A 19,179-nucleotide genomic window follows, 5' to 3' on the forward strand; every position below is an offset into this window, starting at 1 on the left:
ACGATCTGTCTGCGCAAATGTCTGCGCACATCACATCTGCGCAGACAGATCGTTGCGTGTGGACAGAAGATTTGCACCAACCTGAGTTGGAGGTTTGAGCGAAACCTCTCAAATCTGTGGGTTCAAACCACATCTGCACAGACAAGTTGGAGCGTGTGGACAGGAGATCGCCGCAAATCTGGCGCGAAACAACTGTTTGCTCAGTCTAGTGTTTGTATTTGTGCGCACAGGGCATTAAAATGGCTGATACTCGTCAGTGTCCTCGAGAGTTTGTAAGTGAATTCATTGAAATATACGGAAACCACCCATGTTTGTGGGAGATTAAAGTAAAGAATATAGTGACAGAGACAAAAAGACAGCAGCATACAATGCTCTAATTGAAAAATTGCGGATATTATTTCACTCAGCTCTTGTTTCGATATTGCAGTTGAAAATTCCAAGTCCTTGTAGCTCTTTCCTGTTGCTAGGAATCTTAATGTTACCGCCAGCCGTTCATAAGGAGAAATTGCCCTTCTCTATAAAAGTATTTTGTCTCATAATATGAGGGCTTACAAGCTTTAAGAGATAATTATAAGTTTCGACATCCATCCGCAAATAATTTCGCCAGTCGTTAGGTTCGCCCTGCAACTCTCGCAGTAAATTTACGTGAGAAAACTGCTTTCGCTTTAGCAGCCAATGTCTACACCATTTTGACCGCTTTCTCTGTTTCTTGCGGTTGGTCTGGATGTTTTTTGCAGCACAAGTTGCGAATACAGACCACAACAGAACTTCCTCCATTTCTATATTTCCAAATAACTGAATTAAATTTTTGACGTTTTCGGGGAGCGTAGTCGCTTGCCACTGATATTTCTTTTCTACACCGACAGATGGAGGGCGAGTAGTATATTGAGGTTTGTGTCGTGTGCACACACCACATTTGCAGCGACCTTTTGCATGTACAGGCATCTGCGCCGATGTCTGCGCAGACAAATCGTTGCGTGTGGACCGGGCTTTAGCATGGCTTTGACATTTGACCTGACCTGATGTAACGAAACTTTTGTTACATGGTGAAGACAGTGAAATTTTGCTGCGCCGAAAATTTTCGACATCGAAAAGAGATTATTTGATTTTAACCAAAAACCTCAAAACTTTGTTGTTACTCTTGTGTCCCATAGACATCAAGATACGTTTGATCGGGGGGTGTTTCTTACTGATCACATTGGCCGTCACCACTCATTGAATTACTTTGAGCACTCCGTCTTCAGGCCACGAGTGGCCGACCGGGACCATCCGACCGCCGTGTCATCCTCAGTGGAGGATGCGGATAGGAGGGGCGTGTGGTCAGCACACCGCTCTCCTGGTCTTTATGGTGGTATTCTTGACCGAAACCGCTACTGTTCGGTCGAGTAGCTCCTCAATTTGCATCACGAGGCTGAGTGCACCCCGAAAAATGGCAACAGCCCACGGCGGCCTGGATGGTCACCCATCCAAGTGCCGACCACGCCCGACAGCGCTTAACTTCGGTGATCTCACGGGAACTTTTTTTTTAACGTATATAGACTTTTATTTACAAAATAACAATTTCGTTTTACAAATACAGTTTACATTTTACTTGTAAAGACGAGACAATCCGTTCTTTGCTTTTATTTTTCTGTTACTGTACTGTCCAGGTAATTATTTCATTTGGTGTTTTTTTTTAATATTTTTCGAGAGTCTGTCAGTCAGAGTTTTTTAGTTGTTTCTTGCACCGTTTATTGTTGTAGTTTAGCAATTTAGCTTTTCTGAGTCTTTGGACGCTACATTTGTACATATGGCAGAGTGAATTTGGAATAAGCATTGATTGTACGATCTAGTTATTTACAGAGAATAATTAGTGTAAAAAAGTTATTTTATGGAATTTTACTTATTACTAGTTATGGTATTATTATTGTTGTTATTATTTTTGTAGATATTTTAAGTTCCGGTGTATGCACTGCGGCAAGGCCGTTGCCCGTAGAATTACTTTGAGACAAATGCAAATGTTTAGTGCTAGAACAGTTTCCAAAACATTACACTTTAGTAATTAGTTCTGCAGTGACACTTATATAGTTCAGTTGATTTCTTATACGTATCTCGGTTCGGTGTAACTCGGAGTAATCTGTTTGCTGCTGCTGCTTCTGCTGCTTAGTAGTCGTTGCCTCGGTCCATTTCCTCTGCTAACTGGATCAAGTTACGTGAATTCCATGAAATGATCCAGGTACCAAGTCGTTTTATAGTGGTTTATTTATGACAAGCTGCACCATTTCTTCTTAGTGGGATCCCACTCCTCATAACAGGCTACATAGTCACAATACTGTACTACAGCAATTATATTATTGCACAGACGTGCGACACAGTGGTTGCGTCTCAAAACTGTCTCCAAATGTCCATTCTTGAGTCTTGTGCTCCTCCTATTTATACGTTTCTTTAACAATCAAGTCTACAAAACTACATTGCAAATGTATTAAATTAACAATTAAAAGTTTAAAATTTCTTATGAGTAACTATCCACAAAACCTTGCTTATTTTATGCTGAAACTGGCGTATACAATAGCAAAGACTTTTACATAGGATATACATCATATTACATTAAATACTGAAAAATAACAATGCTAATCTAAATTTTCTTAATGCAAAACGTTGCGAACATATAGTGGACAAGCACGACCTACTAGTAAACAAATGGAATACTAAATTTTACGATATTTAATGTATTACGCGAAATCACTTATTATATACCACTGGAATTACGGAACTTTCTAAACAGGAATGAAAAACAAAAGGATTGTTTTATTTCACTGACGAGCTATTTCTGGTGTCGGAGAACTTTCCCCGACCCTTTGTGAAGATAGAGCCTTGGTCTCAACATCATAACCGTAGACTCACGTCTCATCACCGGTTATGATTCTCTTAAGGAACATATGGTTCTCATTTGAGCGATCGAAAAGCTCTTCACAGATTGCGAGGTGAAGGTCTTTCTGGTCCCGACTCGTGAACCGTGGGACGAACTTGGAGGCAACACGATGCATTCCAAGACGCTGTGTGAGGATTTCATGACATGATCCAAGTGAAATGTTGCATTCTTCTGGAATCTCTCGGACAGTCAGTCTTGGACTGGCCCGCACAATTTCCTTGACATTCCTGACATAAGCGTTGTCGTCCTCAACGGAGGTCATCTTTAACTTCGTCAAGTTACCCTCCATTCAGAGGCTGTTGCAGGCAACGACTGTTATTTTGACCTGTAAATAATAGATTTCAGCTATCAGTCGTCCTTTTGAATTTTTTATTGGCAAATCTAGGTTTCAGCTAGAAACTAGCCATTCTCAATGCACTATCATTTATGGTCAATGCATGTAATGCCTGTTGGTCGGGCTTCATCCACAGTTCATTGGGCCCTCAGCTGTGAGTTGATCCTTGTTGTTTTAAAGAGAAAACTGTGGACGAAGCCAGACCAAAAGGCATTACATGCTTGACCAAAAAAGATAGTGCATTGAGAATGGCTGGTTTCTAGCTGAAATCTATATCTGCCAATAAAAATTCCAAAGGACGACTTATAGCTGAAATCTATTATTTACAAATCATCTTTAACTTCTTTCTGGCCATTTTTAAACCGTGTGAACCATTCGTAACACCCAGTACGGCTTAAACACTCATCACCGTAGGCTTCCCCCAACATTTTCTGTAAAGGTGTTCAAATGGCTCTGAGCACTATGGGACTTAACTGCTGCGGTCATCAGTCCCCTAGAACTTAGAACTACTTAAACCTAACTAACCTAAGGACATCACTCACATCCATGCCCGAGGCAGGATTCGAACCTGCGACAGTAGCGGTCGCGCGGTTCCAGACTGTAGCGCCTAGAACCACGCGTGTAAAGGTTTTCCTGACTTTCACGCAAAATTTAATGCAGGCGCGTTGCTCCTCAACTGTGCCGTCTCGAAATTGGCAAACTGTGCCACACAGTATCCTGCTCCATACAGCAGTGAACAATAACTAACAGACATACAACTATGGAACTTCCAGCAGTAGCACATTGAACACGGGTATTTGCAGGGATGCCAACCACATTTTGCCCCAAGACACCATTGGCGCGAAATTACGAATGTTCCGGAATATTTTGAACATACCACGTATGTAGGTCTCACAATGGCTGAGAGCACTTGGTCCAGTCCTCTCGCCGAGGAAAAATCCCTGGCAGTACCGGGAATCGAACCAGGGGCCCCCAGCACAGTACTGAGCCACTTTGCCAACTCAGCTATGGAGGCAGACTCTTTACTGTTACTGTTACATTAAAGACGGGCGTGTACAGGGATGCCAACCACATTTCGCACCAACACACCTTTGGCGCGAAATTACGAATGTTCCGGAATATTTTGAACAGACCACGTATGTAGGTCTCACAATGGCTGAGAGCACTTGGTCCAGTCCTCTCGCCGAGGAAAAATCCCTGGCAGTACCGGGAATCGAACCAGGGGCCCCCAGCACAGTACTGAGCCACTTTGCCAACTCAGCTATGGAGGCAGACTCTTTACTGTTACTGTTACATTAAACACGGGCGTGTGCAGGGATGCCAACCACGTTTCGCCCCAACACACCATAGGCGGGAAATTACGAATGTTCCGGAATATTTTGAACAGACCACTGCGCCACCACGCTCGGTGTAGTGTGTAAGATTAGGGACTGATGACCTTAGCAGTTAAGTCCCATAAGATTCCACACATTTTTGAACAACTCAGCTATGGAGGCAGACTCTGTACTGTTACTGTTACATTAAACACGGGCGTGTACAGGGATGCCAACCACATTTCGGCCCAATACAGCATTGGCGGGAAATTACGAATGTTCCGGAATATTTTGAACAGACCACGTATGTTGACCTCACAATGGCTGAGAACCGGGAATCGAACCTGGGTCCCCCAGCACAGTACTGAGCCACGTTGCTAACGCAGCTAAGTTGACAAATGGTTCAAATGGCTCTGAGCACTATGGGACTTAACATCTGATGTCATCAGCCCCCTAGAACTTAGAACTACTTACACCTAACTAACCTAAGGGCATGACACACATACATGCCCGGGGCAGGATTCGAACCTGCGACCGTAGCGGTCGCGCGGTTCCAGACTGAAGCGCCTAGAAGCGCTCGTCCACACCGGCCGGCCAGCTATGTAGACAGACCCTTCACTGTAGATTAGATTAGATTAATACTAGTTCCATGGATCATGAATACGATATTTCGTAATTATGAGGAGCGAGTCGAATTTTCCAATACATGACATAATTACGTTCGCCGGCCGCGGTGGTCTCGCGGTTCTAGGCGCGCAGTCCGGAACCGTGCGACTGCTACGGTCGCAGGTTCGAATCCTGCCTCGGTCATGGATGTGTGTGATGTCCTTAGGTTAGTTAGGTTTAAGTAGTTCTAACTTCTAGGGGACTAATGACCACAGCAGTTGAGTCCCATAGTGCTCAGAGCCATTTGAACCATTTTGAATTACGTTAATTTAACAACATAATTAAGTTAATATAACAACTTTTTTATTTCTATTTTTTTAATTTTGTTATAATTTTTTTTTTAATTTTTTCCTTAATTTATATCTAAAAATTCCTCTATGGAGTAGAAGCAGCTTTAATTCAGAAATTCTTTTAATTTCTTCTTAAATACTTGTTGGTTATCTGTCAGACTTTTGATACTATTTGGTAAGTGACCAAAGACTTTAGTGGCAGTATAATTCACCCCTTTCTGTGCCAAAGTTAGATTTAATCTTGAATAGTGAAGATCATCCTTTCTCATAGTATTGTAGTTATGCACACTCCTATTACTTTTGAATTGGGTTTGGTTGTTAATAACAAATTTCATAAGAGAGTATATATACTGAGAAGCTACTGTGAATATCCCTAGATCCTTAAATAAATGTCTGCAGTATGATCTTGGGTGGACTCCAGCTATTATTCTGATTACACGCTTTTGTGCAATAAATACTTTATTCCTCAGTGATGAATTACCCCAAAATGTGATGCCATATGCAAGGAATGAGTGAAAATAGCCGTAGTAAGCTAATTTACTAAGATGTTTATCACCAAAATTTGCAATGACCCTTATTGCATAAGTAGCTGAACTCAAACATTTCGGCAGACCATCAATGTTCTTCCAATTTAATCTCTGATCAATGGACACACCTAAAAATTTTGAATATTCTACCTTATCTATATGCTTCTGATTAAGGTCTATATTTATTAATGGCGTCATACCATTTACTGTACGGAACTGTATGTATTGTGTCTTATCAAAATTCAGTGAGGGTCCGTTTACAAGGAACCACTTAGTAATTTTCTGAAAGATTTTATTGACAATTTCATCAGTTAATTCTTGTTTGTCAGGTGTGATTACTATATTTGTATCATCAGCAAAGAGAACCAACTTTGCCTCTTCATGAATATAGAATGGCAAGTCATTAATATATATTAAGAACAACAAAGGACCCAAGAGCGACCCTTGTGGAACCCCATTCTTGATAGTTCCCCAGTTTGAGGAATTTGCTGATCTTTGCATATTATGAGAACTGCTTATTTCAGTTGATCGGAGGGTTGAAGTACGGACGTGACTGCTTTGACTGTGGGTTGATGAGTGACGTGACGCGCCATCTTTGTGTGTTCTGCAGCTCCCCGGACAGCGACGACACGTACCCGGGCGAGGAGCCCGAGGAAGATTTGTCGATGCGGGACGACCAGTTCCTGGTGTCCGACCGCAGCGAGAACAAGTTCTACGGCTCGCTGCACGGCGCCGGCGGGGGCGGCGGGGGCGGCCTGGGGCTCGGACTCGGCGGCGGCTCCGGCCTGGGGGCGGGCGTCTCCGCCCCCGGCCTCTGCTACATCGGACGCCGCCTCCACGTAAGTCCACGCACTCGCTGACTGTTCGCTGGCATCTCGTGCGAAGGGGAGCCGGAGGTGCCTATGCTGCCCATGTTAAAATCACTAAGTTTGAGGAACATTTATGAATAAACTACCAAATAGAAAAATTTGAATTTTTTTTTTTTACATATAGAGTGGTTTAGTATTGCAGTTATGACAGAGGGATTTTGGAGTATCTTTTCTAGTTTCCTTCCAATTATTTTTTTTATTAATGACCCAATTTTTTTTTACAAATAATTGCTTTATAATTAAACTGAAATGAAACTACTGAACATATTGCCAAATGGCTGTGTTACAATGTAGTGGGTTATTACAAATGATTGAAGCGATTTCACAGCTCTACAATAACTTTATTATTTGAGATATTTCCACAATGCTTTGCACACACATACAAAAACTCAAAAAGTTTTTTTGGGCGTTTACAAATGTTCGATATGTGCCCCTTTAGTGATTCGGCAGACATCAAGCCGATAATCAAGTTCCTCCCACACTCGGCGCAGCATGTACCCATCAATGACTTCAAAAGCATCGTTGATGCGAGCTCGCAGTTCTGGCACATTTCTTAGTAGAGGAGGTTTAAACACTGAATCTTTCACATAACCCGACAGAAAGAAATCAATGGGGTTAAGTCGGGAGAGCGTGGAGGCCATGACATGAATTGCTGATCATGATCTCCACCACGACCGATCAATGGGTTTTCCAATCTCCTGTTTAAGAAATGCCGAACATCATCATGATGGAAATGCGGTGGAGCACCATCCTGTTGAAAGATGAAGTCGGCGCTGTCGGTTTCCAGTTGTGGCATGAGCCAATTTTCCAGCATGTCCAGATACACGTGTTCTGTAACCGTTTCTTCGCTCACTGCAGGCCGACCCGTTGATTTCCCCTTACAGAGGCATCCAGAAGCTTTAAACTGCGCATACCATCGCCGAATGGAGTTAGCAGTTGGTGGATCTTTGTTGAACTTCGTCCTGAAGTGTCGTTGCACTGTTATGACTGACTGATATGAGTGCGTTTCAAGCACGACATACGCTTTCTCGGCTCCTGTCGCCATTTTGTCTCACTGCGGTCTCGAGCGCTCTGGCGGCAGAAACCTGAAGTGCGGCTTCAGCCAAACAACACTTTATGAGTTTTTCTACGTATCTGTAGTGTGTCGTGACCATATGTCAATGAATGGAGCTACAGTGAATTTATGAAATCGCTTCAATCATTTGTAATAGCCCTGTAAGTTTGACCACTAGGAGTGCTGTATAAAAATTTCATCTCTCTAGCTTGAGTGGATTTTGAGAAAATGTTCCTTATATTCGAAAAATTCTAATTTACGGGAAATGGCTATCAAAGTTTCTCAATACATTCCTGCACTATAGGATGGATTATCAGGGTCTTCTTCTTTATCCTCCAAAAGCTTCCTCTTCTGTCTTCTTTTCTGACCTGTTGCTCCATCATACTTCATATGCCTTTCTCTTCTTTCTGCTCCTCTTATCCTTTCTCTGTCAATATTTCTTAGTGCTCGTACAGTGTTGACCCCAGCTGTAAATCCCAATGCCTTCAGAACTTCACACTTCACACTGTTCCCTTGGTTGTAGGTTGCTATTGCATTATAAATGCCAAAGTGCAGTGTTTTTATGCTTACAAACACCCTTTTAGGAATCACTTTCCAAATCAAATTGTTTACGCTCTCATTAGGATTCTGCGTCTTTCCGTGTAGACGTTTGTGTAACAATTCTGGCTGTGCTAAGTCATGAAAAATTGGTTTTATTGTTCCCTCCTGATTCTTGTACATACTGCATATTACCCGCTTTACACATGAAGTATAATACTACCAACAACAGGCGCAACACTGAACTATCCATTAAATTTCGGGCATGCAGCCGCGCAAATAAAATTTCTTCTACTGATATTTCGGCCGCGTATCGTCCGGCCATCTTCAGAGTGAGTCACAAGAGTCACATGCCCGAAATTTAATGGATTATTCATTACGCCGCGAGAAGTTGAAAATGCACAACACTGAACTAATTCGAAACGGTAAACAGCAAAGAGACGATGTTCCGCGCTCTTATTCATTGTACTATCGCAGCTTGGTATTAGTGTTAATTTTCTTTTCCCTACGTTCTCCCTCTTCTTATATACACGGTTACTAAAACGTGGCATCGTAAGCAGAACAAAAGTGTATGACAATATTAAATGGAGCAAGATGTTCGAAATTCTGAGGAAAATAGGAGTAAGCTGTAAGGAAATACGGGTAATATTTGTCACAGAAAACAATGTATCCAACCCCTGCACACTGGCTCTATGCGTAACATAAGGCGCTGTATGCGTAACAGGCCGAGAAAATCCCAAGCAGTTCCCCAGGAAGTCACGAGAGGGTGTTAGATGCATTCAGCGGCCGCCCATTTCCTCTGCACGCGTGGGGGAAAATGGTAATAACTCCACTTCTAGGGCGAGTAGAACAATAATTCCAAGTTTACATTAAAGAGGAATGTTCCAACTAATTTTCGGTAGCAAAAAAAAAAAAAAAAATCGTAATTTTTTGGATTTGACCACCTCCGGCTCCCCTTAAAAGTTTTCACACCAACAGCGAAAGAAAAATAATGTCAAGTTTGTTCGCGTGGTTATCCTCCACAGCAAGCGCAGAAATACTTGTTTTGTGGATGAAACCGCCTTTTCTTGCTGCAACTTAATTTCTTTTTCCTAGACGCCTTTCGCTTTTTTCTTGCTCTAACAAGGGAACCTCCCCATCGCACCCCCCCTCAGATTTAGTTATAAGTTGGCACAGTGGATAGGCGTTGAAAAATTGAACACAGATCAATCGAAAAACAGGAAGAAGTTGTGTGGAAGTATGAAAAAAATAAGCAAAATATACAAACTAAGTAGTCCATGTGCAAGATAGGCAACATCAAGGATAATGTGAGCACAGGCGCGCCGTGGTCCCGTGGTTAGCGTGAACAGCTGCGAGAGGCGAGGTCCTTGGTTCAAGTTTTCCCTCCTGTGAAAATTTTAATTTATTTATTTTCACACAATTACCACAGTTCACGCACTCACACAAAACCAACTTCGCTTTCCAAAATTCCAGGACATGTTCAGATTTGCTTGGACATATGCAGGATTTGACGCTCTATACAGGGAAAAATTTGAAAACGTTAAAAACATATGTTTTGACAGAGCACAGGGAAAACTGTGTGACTGTGAAACTGTTACATTCATTTGTTGCAGTTTATGTGACAAACTCCTATGTTTTCATCACTTTTTTGGGAGTGATTATCAGATCCACAAGAAAACCTAAATCGGGCAAGGTAGAAGAATCTTTTTACCCATTCGCCAAGTGTACAAGTTAGGTGGGTCGACAACATATTCCTGTCATGTGACGCACATGCCGTCACCAGTGTCGTATAGAATATATCAGACGTGTTTTTCTGTGGAGGAATCGGTTGATCTATGACCTTGCGATCAAATGTTTTCGGTTCCCATTGGAGAGGCACGTCCTTTCGTCTACTAATCGCACGGTTTTGCGATGCGGTCGCAAAACACAGACACTAAACTTATTACAGTGAACAAAGACGTCAATGAACGAACGGACAGATCATAACTTTGCGACAATAAAGAAAGTAAACTTTTCACTCGAGGAAAGACTAGAACCAATGACCTCTCGTTCCGCAGCTGCTCACGCTAACCACGGGACCACGGCGCTCTTGCGCTCACACTATCCTTGATGTTGCATATCTTGCACATGGACTACTCACATTGTATATTTTGCTTATTATTTCATAGTTCCACACAACTTCTTCCTGTTTTCTCGATAGATCTGTGTTCAGTTTTTCAAGGCCTGTCCACTGTGCCAGCTTATAACTAAATCTGAGGAGGGTGCGATGGGGAGGTTCCCTTGTAAGGTATCTTCAGTGGGACCTATAACGATACACTTTTGTTATTTTTGGATTATCAAACAGTTCACTTCACGAAACTTCTTGACAGATTAAAACTGTGTGCCAGACCGAGACTCAAACTCGGGACCTTTGCGTTTCGCGGGCCGATTGAGCTACCTACGAACGACTCACGGGGCGCTAGAGCCGCCACGGTATCTCAGCGTGTTCGGTCAGAGGGTTAGCTGTCCTCTGTAATAAAAAAAACTGGGTTAACGGATCAACAACGAACTTAAAAGGGTGTTTTACGACGTCCGCACCGATAAGATACAGCGACCGAAAACGAACAAAATAAAAAAAATAAAAACAAATAAATAAAAAGTCGGTAGAGCACTTGCCCACGAAAAGCAAAGGTCCTGTGTTCGACTCTCTGTCTGGCACAAATTTTTAATCTTCCAGGAAGTTTCATATCAGCGTACACTCCGCTGCAGAGTGAAAATCTCAATCCAGTTCACGTCTTGTTACAGTTTCCCAGATGAGAGGAAACGCAGATCACAGCAAACTGTACTTAATTACATTAAGAAACGCAACGAAAACTGATAATCTAAAAATAATGTAATTAAGTAATTACTTACATATGAAGACAGTATCTGTTCTCGAAAGAACAGAATACTGTTGATGACCGTGCAGCTTTTCCCTGGAATAAATGATGACTAACTGAAACACTCAGCTGCCGACAGGTGTTGTTGATATACCTGGATGTGGACAGCTGAAAATGTGTGCCCCAACCGGGACTCGAACCCGGAATCTCCTGCTCACATGGCAGACGCTCTATCCATTTGAGCCACCGAGGAACAGATGAATAGTGCGACTGCAGGGACTTGTCCCTTGCACGCTTCCCGTGAGACTAGCATTTATTCCAGGCAAAAGCTGCACGATCATCTACAGTATCTGTTCTTTCGGGAACAGTTACTGTCTTCGTATATATAGTTAAAGGCTACCCAGCCATTGACCTTCGTCTGTGCGAATACGCACAAGTTGCCCAAACTCTTACGGGAATCGCCAAAGCGTGCGCGAGTAATGAGTGAATGGGCAAATGTCTATAAGGTACTTTACATATGTAGAATTGTGGGCAGTTGGGAATGTGAGTCTCACGGGAAGCGTGCAAGGGATAAGTCCCTGCAGTCGCACTATTCATCTGTTCCTCGGTGGTTCGGATGGATAGAGCGTCTGCCATGTAAGCAGGAGATACCGGGTTCGAGTCCCGGTCGGGGCACACATTTTGAGCTGTCCACATCGAGGTATATCAACAACACCTGTCGGCAGCTGAGGGTTTCAGTTAGTCATCATTAATTACTTACAGTTTGCCATTTGAGACAGAACCCACATCACAGCAAACTGTAATTACTTAATTACATAAAAAAACGCGATGTGAACTGTTTGATAATCTAAGTATAACAAAACTGTATCGTTATAGATTCCACTGAAGATGCCTTAGAGCAAGAAAAAGGCGAAACGTGTGTGCGAAACATAAATTAAGTTGCAACAAGAAAAGGTGGTTTTATTTATGAGAGTGAAGCTCGTTTTCCATGTTTGCTTGCAAATACATTTGCTTTTGGCCGAGATCGTCTTCACTAAACAGGATCTTTATTCTTATTTTAGATAGATTTTTGCTAGAGTTACTGCATCATGGGTACCTTTTTTTATTTTCATTCCATTGTTACCGCATGGTGTGGTTTTCCTGGTTGTCTTGCGTTTTTCGTTACAGTTGTTTTTGTTTCACAATTTGTCAGTTTTTTAGTTTCGCCATTACTTTCACTGTGAAAAAGGGGGTTACAAATTTAAAAAATATGAACCGTACATCAGCGGACACAGTGGGTTCAGAGGGATAAAGTCATATATTTTGCAAAATAGTGGTCTGAAAACGATGTAGATACATATTTCCTATGTATTTATGACACGCTGCGAGCGTTAAACAGTGAAAAACTCCACAGTTTAACCTTTTACAATCAGAGTGAAAGGTTACAAATCGGCAGATTTTTCGCTGTTTAAACAGTGATGCTAAAAGATTACAAGGTGCAATTTGTCACTTTTTAACGCTCCTATTACCACTGCGGTCAAAATGACCCCGTAAGCACATAAGAAATACACATCTTCATTGCCTTCAGGACTATTATTTTCAAAATATATCTGAGTCAGTTATGTCCCCTGGTGTTTGGTTCGTTTCTTTTTTCATAACCCATTAAAAGCTATTCATGGTTTTTGCACTTAGTAACACTGGGGACAATATGATCTCAGTTTAATTTCTTCCTTTGTTTCTTCAATGTAACATTCATGAAAATAAAATGATGACTGTTAATTTGAACATGTGTAATGTACGTTTTTATGTTAGTTCGTTAAAATACTGCCAATATGTGTAAATTTCTTGGAGTCTCTGTGTATCCCGTGGTAGTCAGTGAAATAAAAAAAAACTGTGTAAGTAGAAGGATTAAACAGTGACAGTGAAAGACTGAAAAGTGCACATTTTCACATTTAACATAGTGGGACTACGGGAAAAATGACAAACTTCGAAACAAAAACGGCTGTAACGAAAAACATAGACAACCACAAAAACCATAGCATGTGGTAACAAAAAAAGAAAGAAAAAAAGGAACACTTATCATGCTTTAACTTCTGCGAACCATGCCTCAGTAAAAGGAAAAAAATTGTTTGCTCAATATGAAAAAACAGTCATTTATTGTTTCTCAAAGTATTCCAGTTCAAAATTTGTACCAATTCTCGACACATCGTATCCTCTCTGATGTTGCTAGCTTAACAATGCGGTTTTGGAAGCATTCAGCAGTTTAATGAGGTGATGAAAGTCCCTGTCCCCACATCTTTTGTTTTACAAAAACAAGTCGTTAGGCAATAAATTAGGTCGATATGGGCAGTGAGACCTTACTTCGGTGTTACTGTATTTCATTTACCGCACAGCGTATAGTAACAGTCTTTGAATCACAAAACAAAATATACATTTACAAAGTTTACTAAACTGCCTCATATCAACGCTTCAGCACAGCTCTCCAAAGGTATATCGAAAAGAATCATCCGATTTTAAAAAGTCATAACTATTATGTTGTTTGTTGAAATATTACGTGAACAATGTACTGTTGGAAAAAGAACACACTGTTTTACGTGGGTCCCGCTAGGTAGCAGCAGTGTGCATGCACCCACTTCAGTTCTACTCTAGTAAAAATGGTGTCGGGAGGAAGAAAGCGTTTTGTGTTACTTTCGTATTAGGTGTGGTGTGGATTCTCCGACAGCACAGAGCACTAGACAATGGTATGAACAGTTCCGAGAAACAGGTTATTTGTGTATAGGCAAATCGCCGTGTCGACCCGAGTCAGACGTGGAACGCATCCGCCGAGAACAGTTACAGCAAGCACATATCTCGATATGCTCGAGAATTTTCTTTTCCCACAGTTGTAAACCGATTCGAACGACTTCGCTTACCTACAGAATGGGGCACCGCCACTTTGGCATCTTGATGTGCGGGAATTTTTAAATCAAAGGGTTACTGAACGATGGATCGGTCGCTCTGGCCCAAATGATTCAGCCTTACATTATTGACCTCCAAGGTCACCGGACCTGACTGTATGTGATTATTTCTTGTGGATGTGTATAGTAGACTCTGTTTATGTGCCTCCGTTACCAACAACAATGAATGAACTGAACATCGCATAACAGCAGCTGTAACTAACTGAAGACATGCTCACTGCAATGTGGGAACAATTTGAATACCTAATTTACATATTCCGTGCATCTCAAGGGGGCCACATTGTACACCTGTGAAAAGGTACAGAAAAAACTTTTTCAGTTTCCTGTTCATCAAAAAACAAAATTTATTGCATATGTTTATTAGTTTCTGAGATATAGACGTGCCAAATCGGATGATTCTTTTTCATACACCCTGTATAATACAAATGGAAATAGTTACAGGCGACTATCAAGGTGGTTTATGTAGTTTACAATTTCCATTCATCGATGGCACCGAATTCATTTTCAGCAAGAATCCTGGCCCTGACAAGACTAGGATGTCTCGATCTCATTCATTTTCGTTCCACAGAGAACACATCACTTAATATAGGAAGGCCACGGTTATGAAAGACCTTTTGGTATTCGCATAATAGCGTGTTCTTCCGTCTAATATCGGGAGGTGCGATGTGAGATGAGATACGCAACCAGTGTATGGAAATAGATTGTACTGACCCACTAATGAACCGCATGGATTCGTTAAGTTGCACACCTGTCATTTGCACATATGGGTGATTAAGTCGGATAGACGCTAGTACTTTACTGTTGAGTACACCAATCTTCTCGAAGAGTATTTATTTTATTTTATTTTGTTTGTTTTCGTGTTCCAGAGATCCTTGATGCGAGTGTATCGCCGGGATGTAGAACTTGCCAGATTATTATTTTTATTTATTTATTATCATCCCAATTATCACATTTGTGATATAGGATTTGCCAGGGTACATTTAACAACTAGGCCTATATAATATCTTAAAAAATTATCTGTGCTGAATTCATATGAATCTATCTTATGTTTAATACAACTAATAAGTGTTTTTATAACATAATTTCTTATGTGCTTGACAGACATATTCACTGATGTAATTTCATTTGTCACATTAACTTAAACATATATTCTTATACAGTTGTGCAGAGATATTTACTTACGTTGTAGTAACTTTTGTCAAGCATGTGGTTCTTTATAACAGTTTTAAATTTATCCTCATTTTCCAGCTCTTTGATATGTTTTGGTAGTGCATTAAAAAGTTTGATGCCTTGATTACATACATGTTTCTGACTTCGGGTCCTTGTTACAGCTTGTGTGTGGGGACCTTTACATTGCCGTGTATTGTAATTATGGTAGTCTGTATTGGTTTTCATTTTGTCCTGATTTCTTTTGCTCTCCAACAGACATTTCAGAATGTATAATGATGGAATTGTTAAAATTTTCAATGCTTTAAAAAGGGGCCTACAATGTGTTTGAGGTGGGCTCTGGGTCATTATCTGAATAGCGCGTTTTTGTAATTTGAAAATCTCATTTAGACGACAATTTGTTTTTCCCCAGAATACTATCCCATTGGATACAATGGACTGAAAATAGCCAAAATATACTAATCTGGTACAGTCATTACTACAAACTCTTGAAATTATTCTAAGTACAAAACATGCTGAATTTAGTTTTAGTGCTAAGCTCACCACATGGTCATTCCAGTTAATCTTCTCATCAATGTGCATACCCAGGAATTTTGCACACTGTACTCTTTCAAGCTGTTTGCCCTCCATGGTGGGATTTAGGATGTCATGTTCACTTATTTTTCCATATTACACATAATTAGGTTTTTTTTCTTTGCATTCAGTGTTAGCTTGTTAACACTAAACTATTTTTGTATATCTTGTAGTACTGTGCAATGACTGCTTCATATCACTAACTATTAAACTAATATCATCAGCAAATAACATGATTCTAGCTTTTCTCTCTGACACCTGAATATCATTAATGTAAATTAGGAACAGCAAGGGGCCTAATACACTTCCTTGGGGTACACCTACTGTGACCTCCCTTGGATCTGATCTTATTTTAATTTTTCGATTAATATTCGGTGCTGTAATTTCAACCACCTGCATCCTCTTTTCCAGATAAGACTCAAACCACTTTTTTACCGGTCCTCTGATACCTATAGCTTCAAGCTTTTCCAAAGGTATGCTGTGGTCAACAGTGTCAAAGGCTTTTGACAAATCTAGATTTATCCCAACTACACTTTTTCCCTCTTCCAATTTAGTGATTATTTCTTTTGTGTATTCCAGTACAGCTGTTTTGGTACTTCCCCCAGCTTGAAATCCATGCTGATAACTGTTTATCAGATTGTGGATATTAAGATAACGTGTGACTCTATATTTCATTAGTATCTCTAAAACCTTAGAGAAAGTTGGGAGAAGTGAGACAGATCTGTAGTTTTTTATTTTAAGCTTATCACCCTTTTTCAACCATGGAAAGACTTTAGAAATTTTCAGTTTCTGTGGAAACACAGTAATAATCATATCTAAATGGTCACGAGGCTTACAAACTAAATCATATATAAACAGATACATGGGGTTCAAATGTTTAAGCACACTGATTATAGTAGTAATAATGATTGCACAAATAAATTGTAAGTCTAACATTCTAATACTTATATAAAAGCATTCTGTCATCGGTTGATATGCTAGTGCTACATAGTCTGTTCTTATAGGAATGCTTAAAATGAAACACATTGCGCCAATTGTTACATGCTATCAAAAAGTCCCTGTAAAGAACAGAAAGAACTATTCAAAGATAAAGTTTCAGCTGTTATTTGAATTTAGACATATCCCCAGTGATTGATTTAACATGAAATGATTGTTTATTGTATACTTTTGTGCTTGAATTATGTACTCCTTGCGCCATGCTGAGATTTTTTATGTCTTTGTGAAGATCATATTTAGCCTACTTCTTGTATCATGATCATTATATTCACTATTTGTTTTGTAAATTGTATGATTATTGTTCACAAAGTGCAATAGTAAAAAAATGTACTGAGATGGCTTGATGAGGATCCTGAGCTGTTTGAATAAGTTTCTGCAAGAGCATCTGGGATGCACTCTAGCTGTAATTCTAATGACTCTTTTCTGTGCAATGAAAACTTTGCTTGCTTGAGACTGGCTACCCCAAAATATGATGCCTTATGTCCAGGGTACGATTTGTGCTTTTACCAGGGGGGGGGGGGCGGGGGGGGGGGAGGGATGTCTTAGGGGGTTATTATAATTACATATGTTACTAGCTTGGACCATGGCGTTACCCATGGTTAAACAGTTATTTATAAATAGATGTTAATGCCGAAACTCACTATTCACGCGTATGCACTATCAGAAAAGCCATCCCTTGTTACATCTTTAAAAGTACATTATAGGTAAAGCTTATTTACAAAATCATCTACATACAGGTATACGAGGGGAATTCAAAAAGTAGAGGCACATTTGTGAAAAGCTGTACTTATTCTGATGATAGAAAACTGAAACATATTAATAGTATTAATAGTAAGACTTATCAAAAATCTTCAGTGTTCGGCTCCACAAATTTAAATTATATGTAAAGTTTTACTCCAGTCCATGGGAAATAAATATCCCAGGTTGGGATGCATAAACTAAAACCAGAGGAGGGGATGGTCTGATGCAGAGGGGGGGAAATCCCCCCCCCCCCCCCTGCAAATCGCACACTGCTTATGTTATAAGTGAATAGGAATATCCTAGGTATGCAGCTTTAATTGTTTTGAAGTCATAACCAGATGAAATTAAGCGAATGGCAAATGCTGCTGATTTCAGTCTTTTACGTAGGTCGTTGATGTGAACTGGCCAGTTTAGATTGTTTTTTATGAGTAGTCCCAGGAATCTGGAAGACAGCCCTCAGTATTTCTTTGTCACCACATTTTACTTCAGTATTTTCCTGTTTTTTATTTGCTGTTTGAAACTGAGTGAATTGAGTTTTGTTCGCATTTGAAGGGAACCAGTCTAGAGCTTCTTTGAATAAAGTGGCTGCAGTGTTCTCAAGACTGCAGTTGGGTGTTTTGTCAATCATAAGGGTTGTGTCACCAGCAAACTGTGTGCAGTATGCTTTTTTGTGTTATACAGAATGGCAGCTCATTGATGAAGTTGAGGAAAAGAGCTAAACTGACAAAAAAACACCATACAGGAGTCGGGTTGGGAAGTAATTCGGCACCCACTTTGCTAACCTGATCTAGCGCCCTTTTCTGCTCTGTATCGAACAATCTTCAAGGAACTTCTTTTCTGAAGAAAATGCTGTCTTGACATGGCTGGATGGGTTCTTTGTCACAAAACCACATGGTTTCTTTAGTCCCGGGAACAAAAAGTCACCCCAGCATTGGCAGTGTAAATAGTGAAGGAGAATATATTATTGATGAGTAAAATCTTTATTATGTGTATCTGTTGTGTTCATTAAACTTGTGGAAAAACACAACCCTATACTTTTATTGGTCTCCGTTCATCTCGAAACAGCCAAATGATTGTGATTGCTATTTTGTTCCATTGCCATTATTATGTCTGGATTTTGCATTTCCTCAGTTGTTTTTGTTTTAGAGTTTCCTTACAACAGCTGTTGGGAGCCTAGTTTTGATGTGTAGTCAAATTGTGTGGAGTTCATGAGGAATGGTTGTTTCTTGCAGATAAGTGTTTGCGTAAATTCAAATGTACTGTAGTCTTCCATTTTCCGAAGGATGCCTCTGTCTACATCTACAGCTACATCCACAAGCCACCTGACGGTGTGTGGCGGAGGGCACCGTGAGTACCTCTTTCGGTTCCCCCTTCTATTCCAGTCTCGTATTGTTCATGGAAAGAAGC

The 19,179-nt window shown here is 40.5% G+C and overlaps 1 protein-coding gene across 1 annotated transcript in view; it reads left to right on the forward strand.

The window, feature by feature from the left end:
• The window catches only part of LOC124720151 (probable cationic amino acid transporter), a 444,710-nt gene that overhangs the window by 398,964 nt on the left and 26,567 nt on the right, over positions 1–19,179 (forward strand). Inside the window, exon 12 of the mRNA XM_047245457.1 lies at positions 6,652–6,880. Within this exon, the coding sequence (XP_047101413.1) occupies positions 6,652–6,880 (229 nt within the window). The remainder of the gene's footprint in view (positions 1–6,651; positions 6,881–19,179) is intronic.

The sequence above is a fragment of the Schistocerca piceifrons genome, chromosome 11 (assembly GCF_021461385.2).
Source record: "Schistocerca piceifrons isolate TAMUIC-IGC-003096 chromosome 11, iqSchPice1.1, whole genome shotgun sequence".
Lineage (NCBI taxonomy): Eukaryota > Metazoa > Arthropoda > Insecta > Orthoptera > Acrididae > Schistocerca > Schistocerca piceifrons.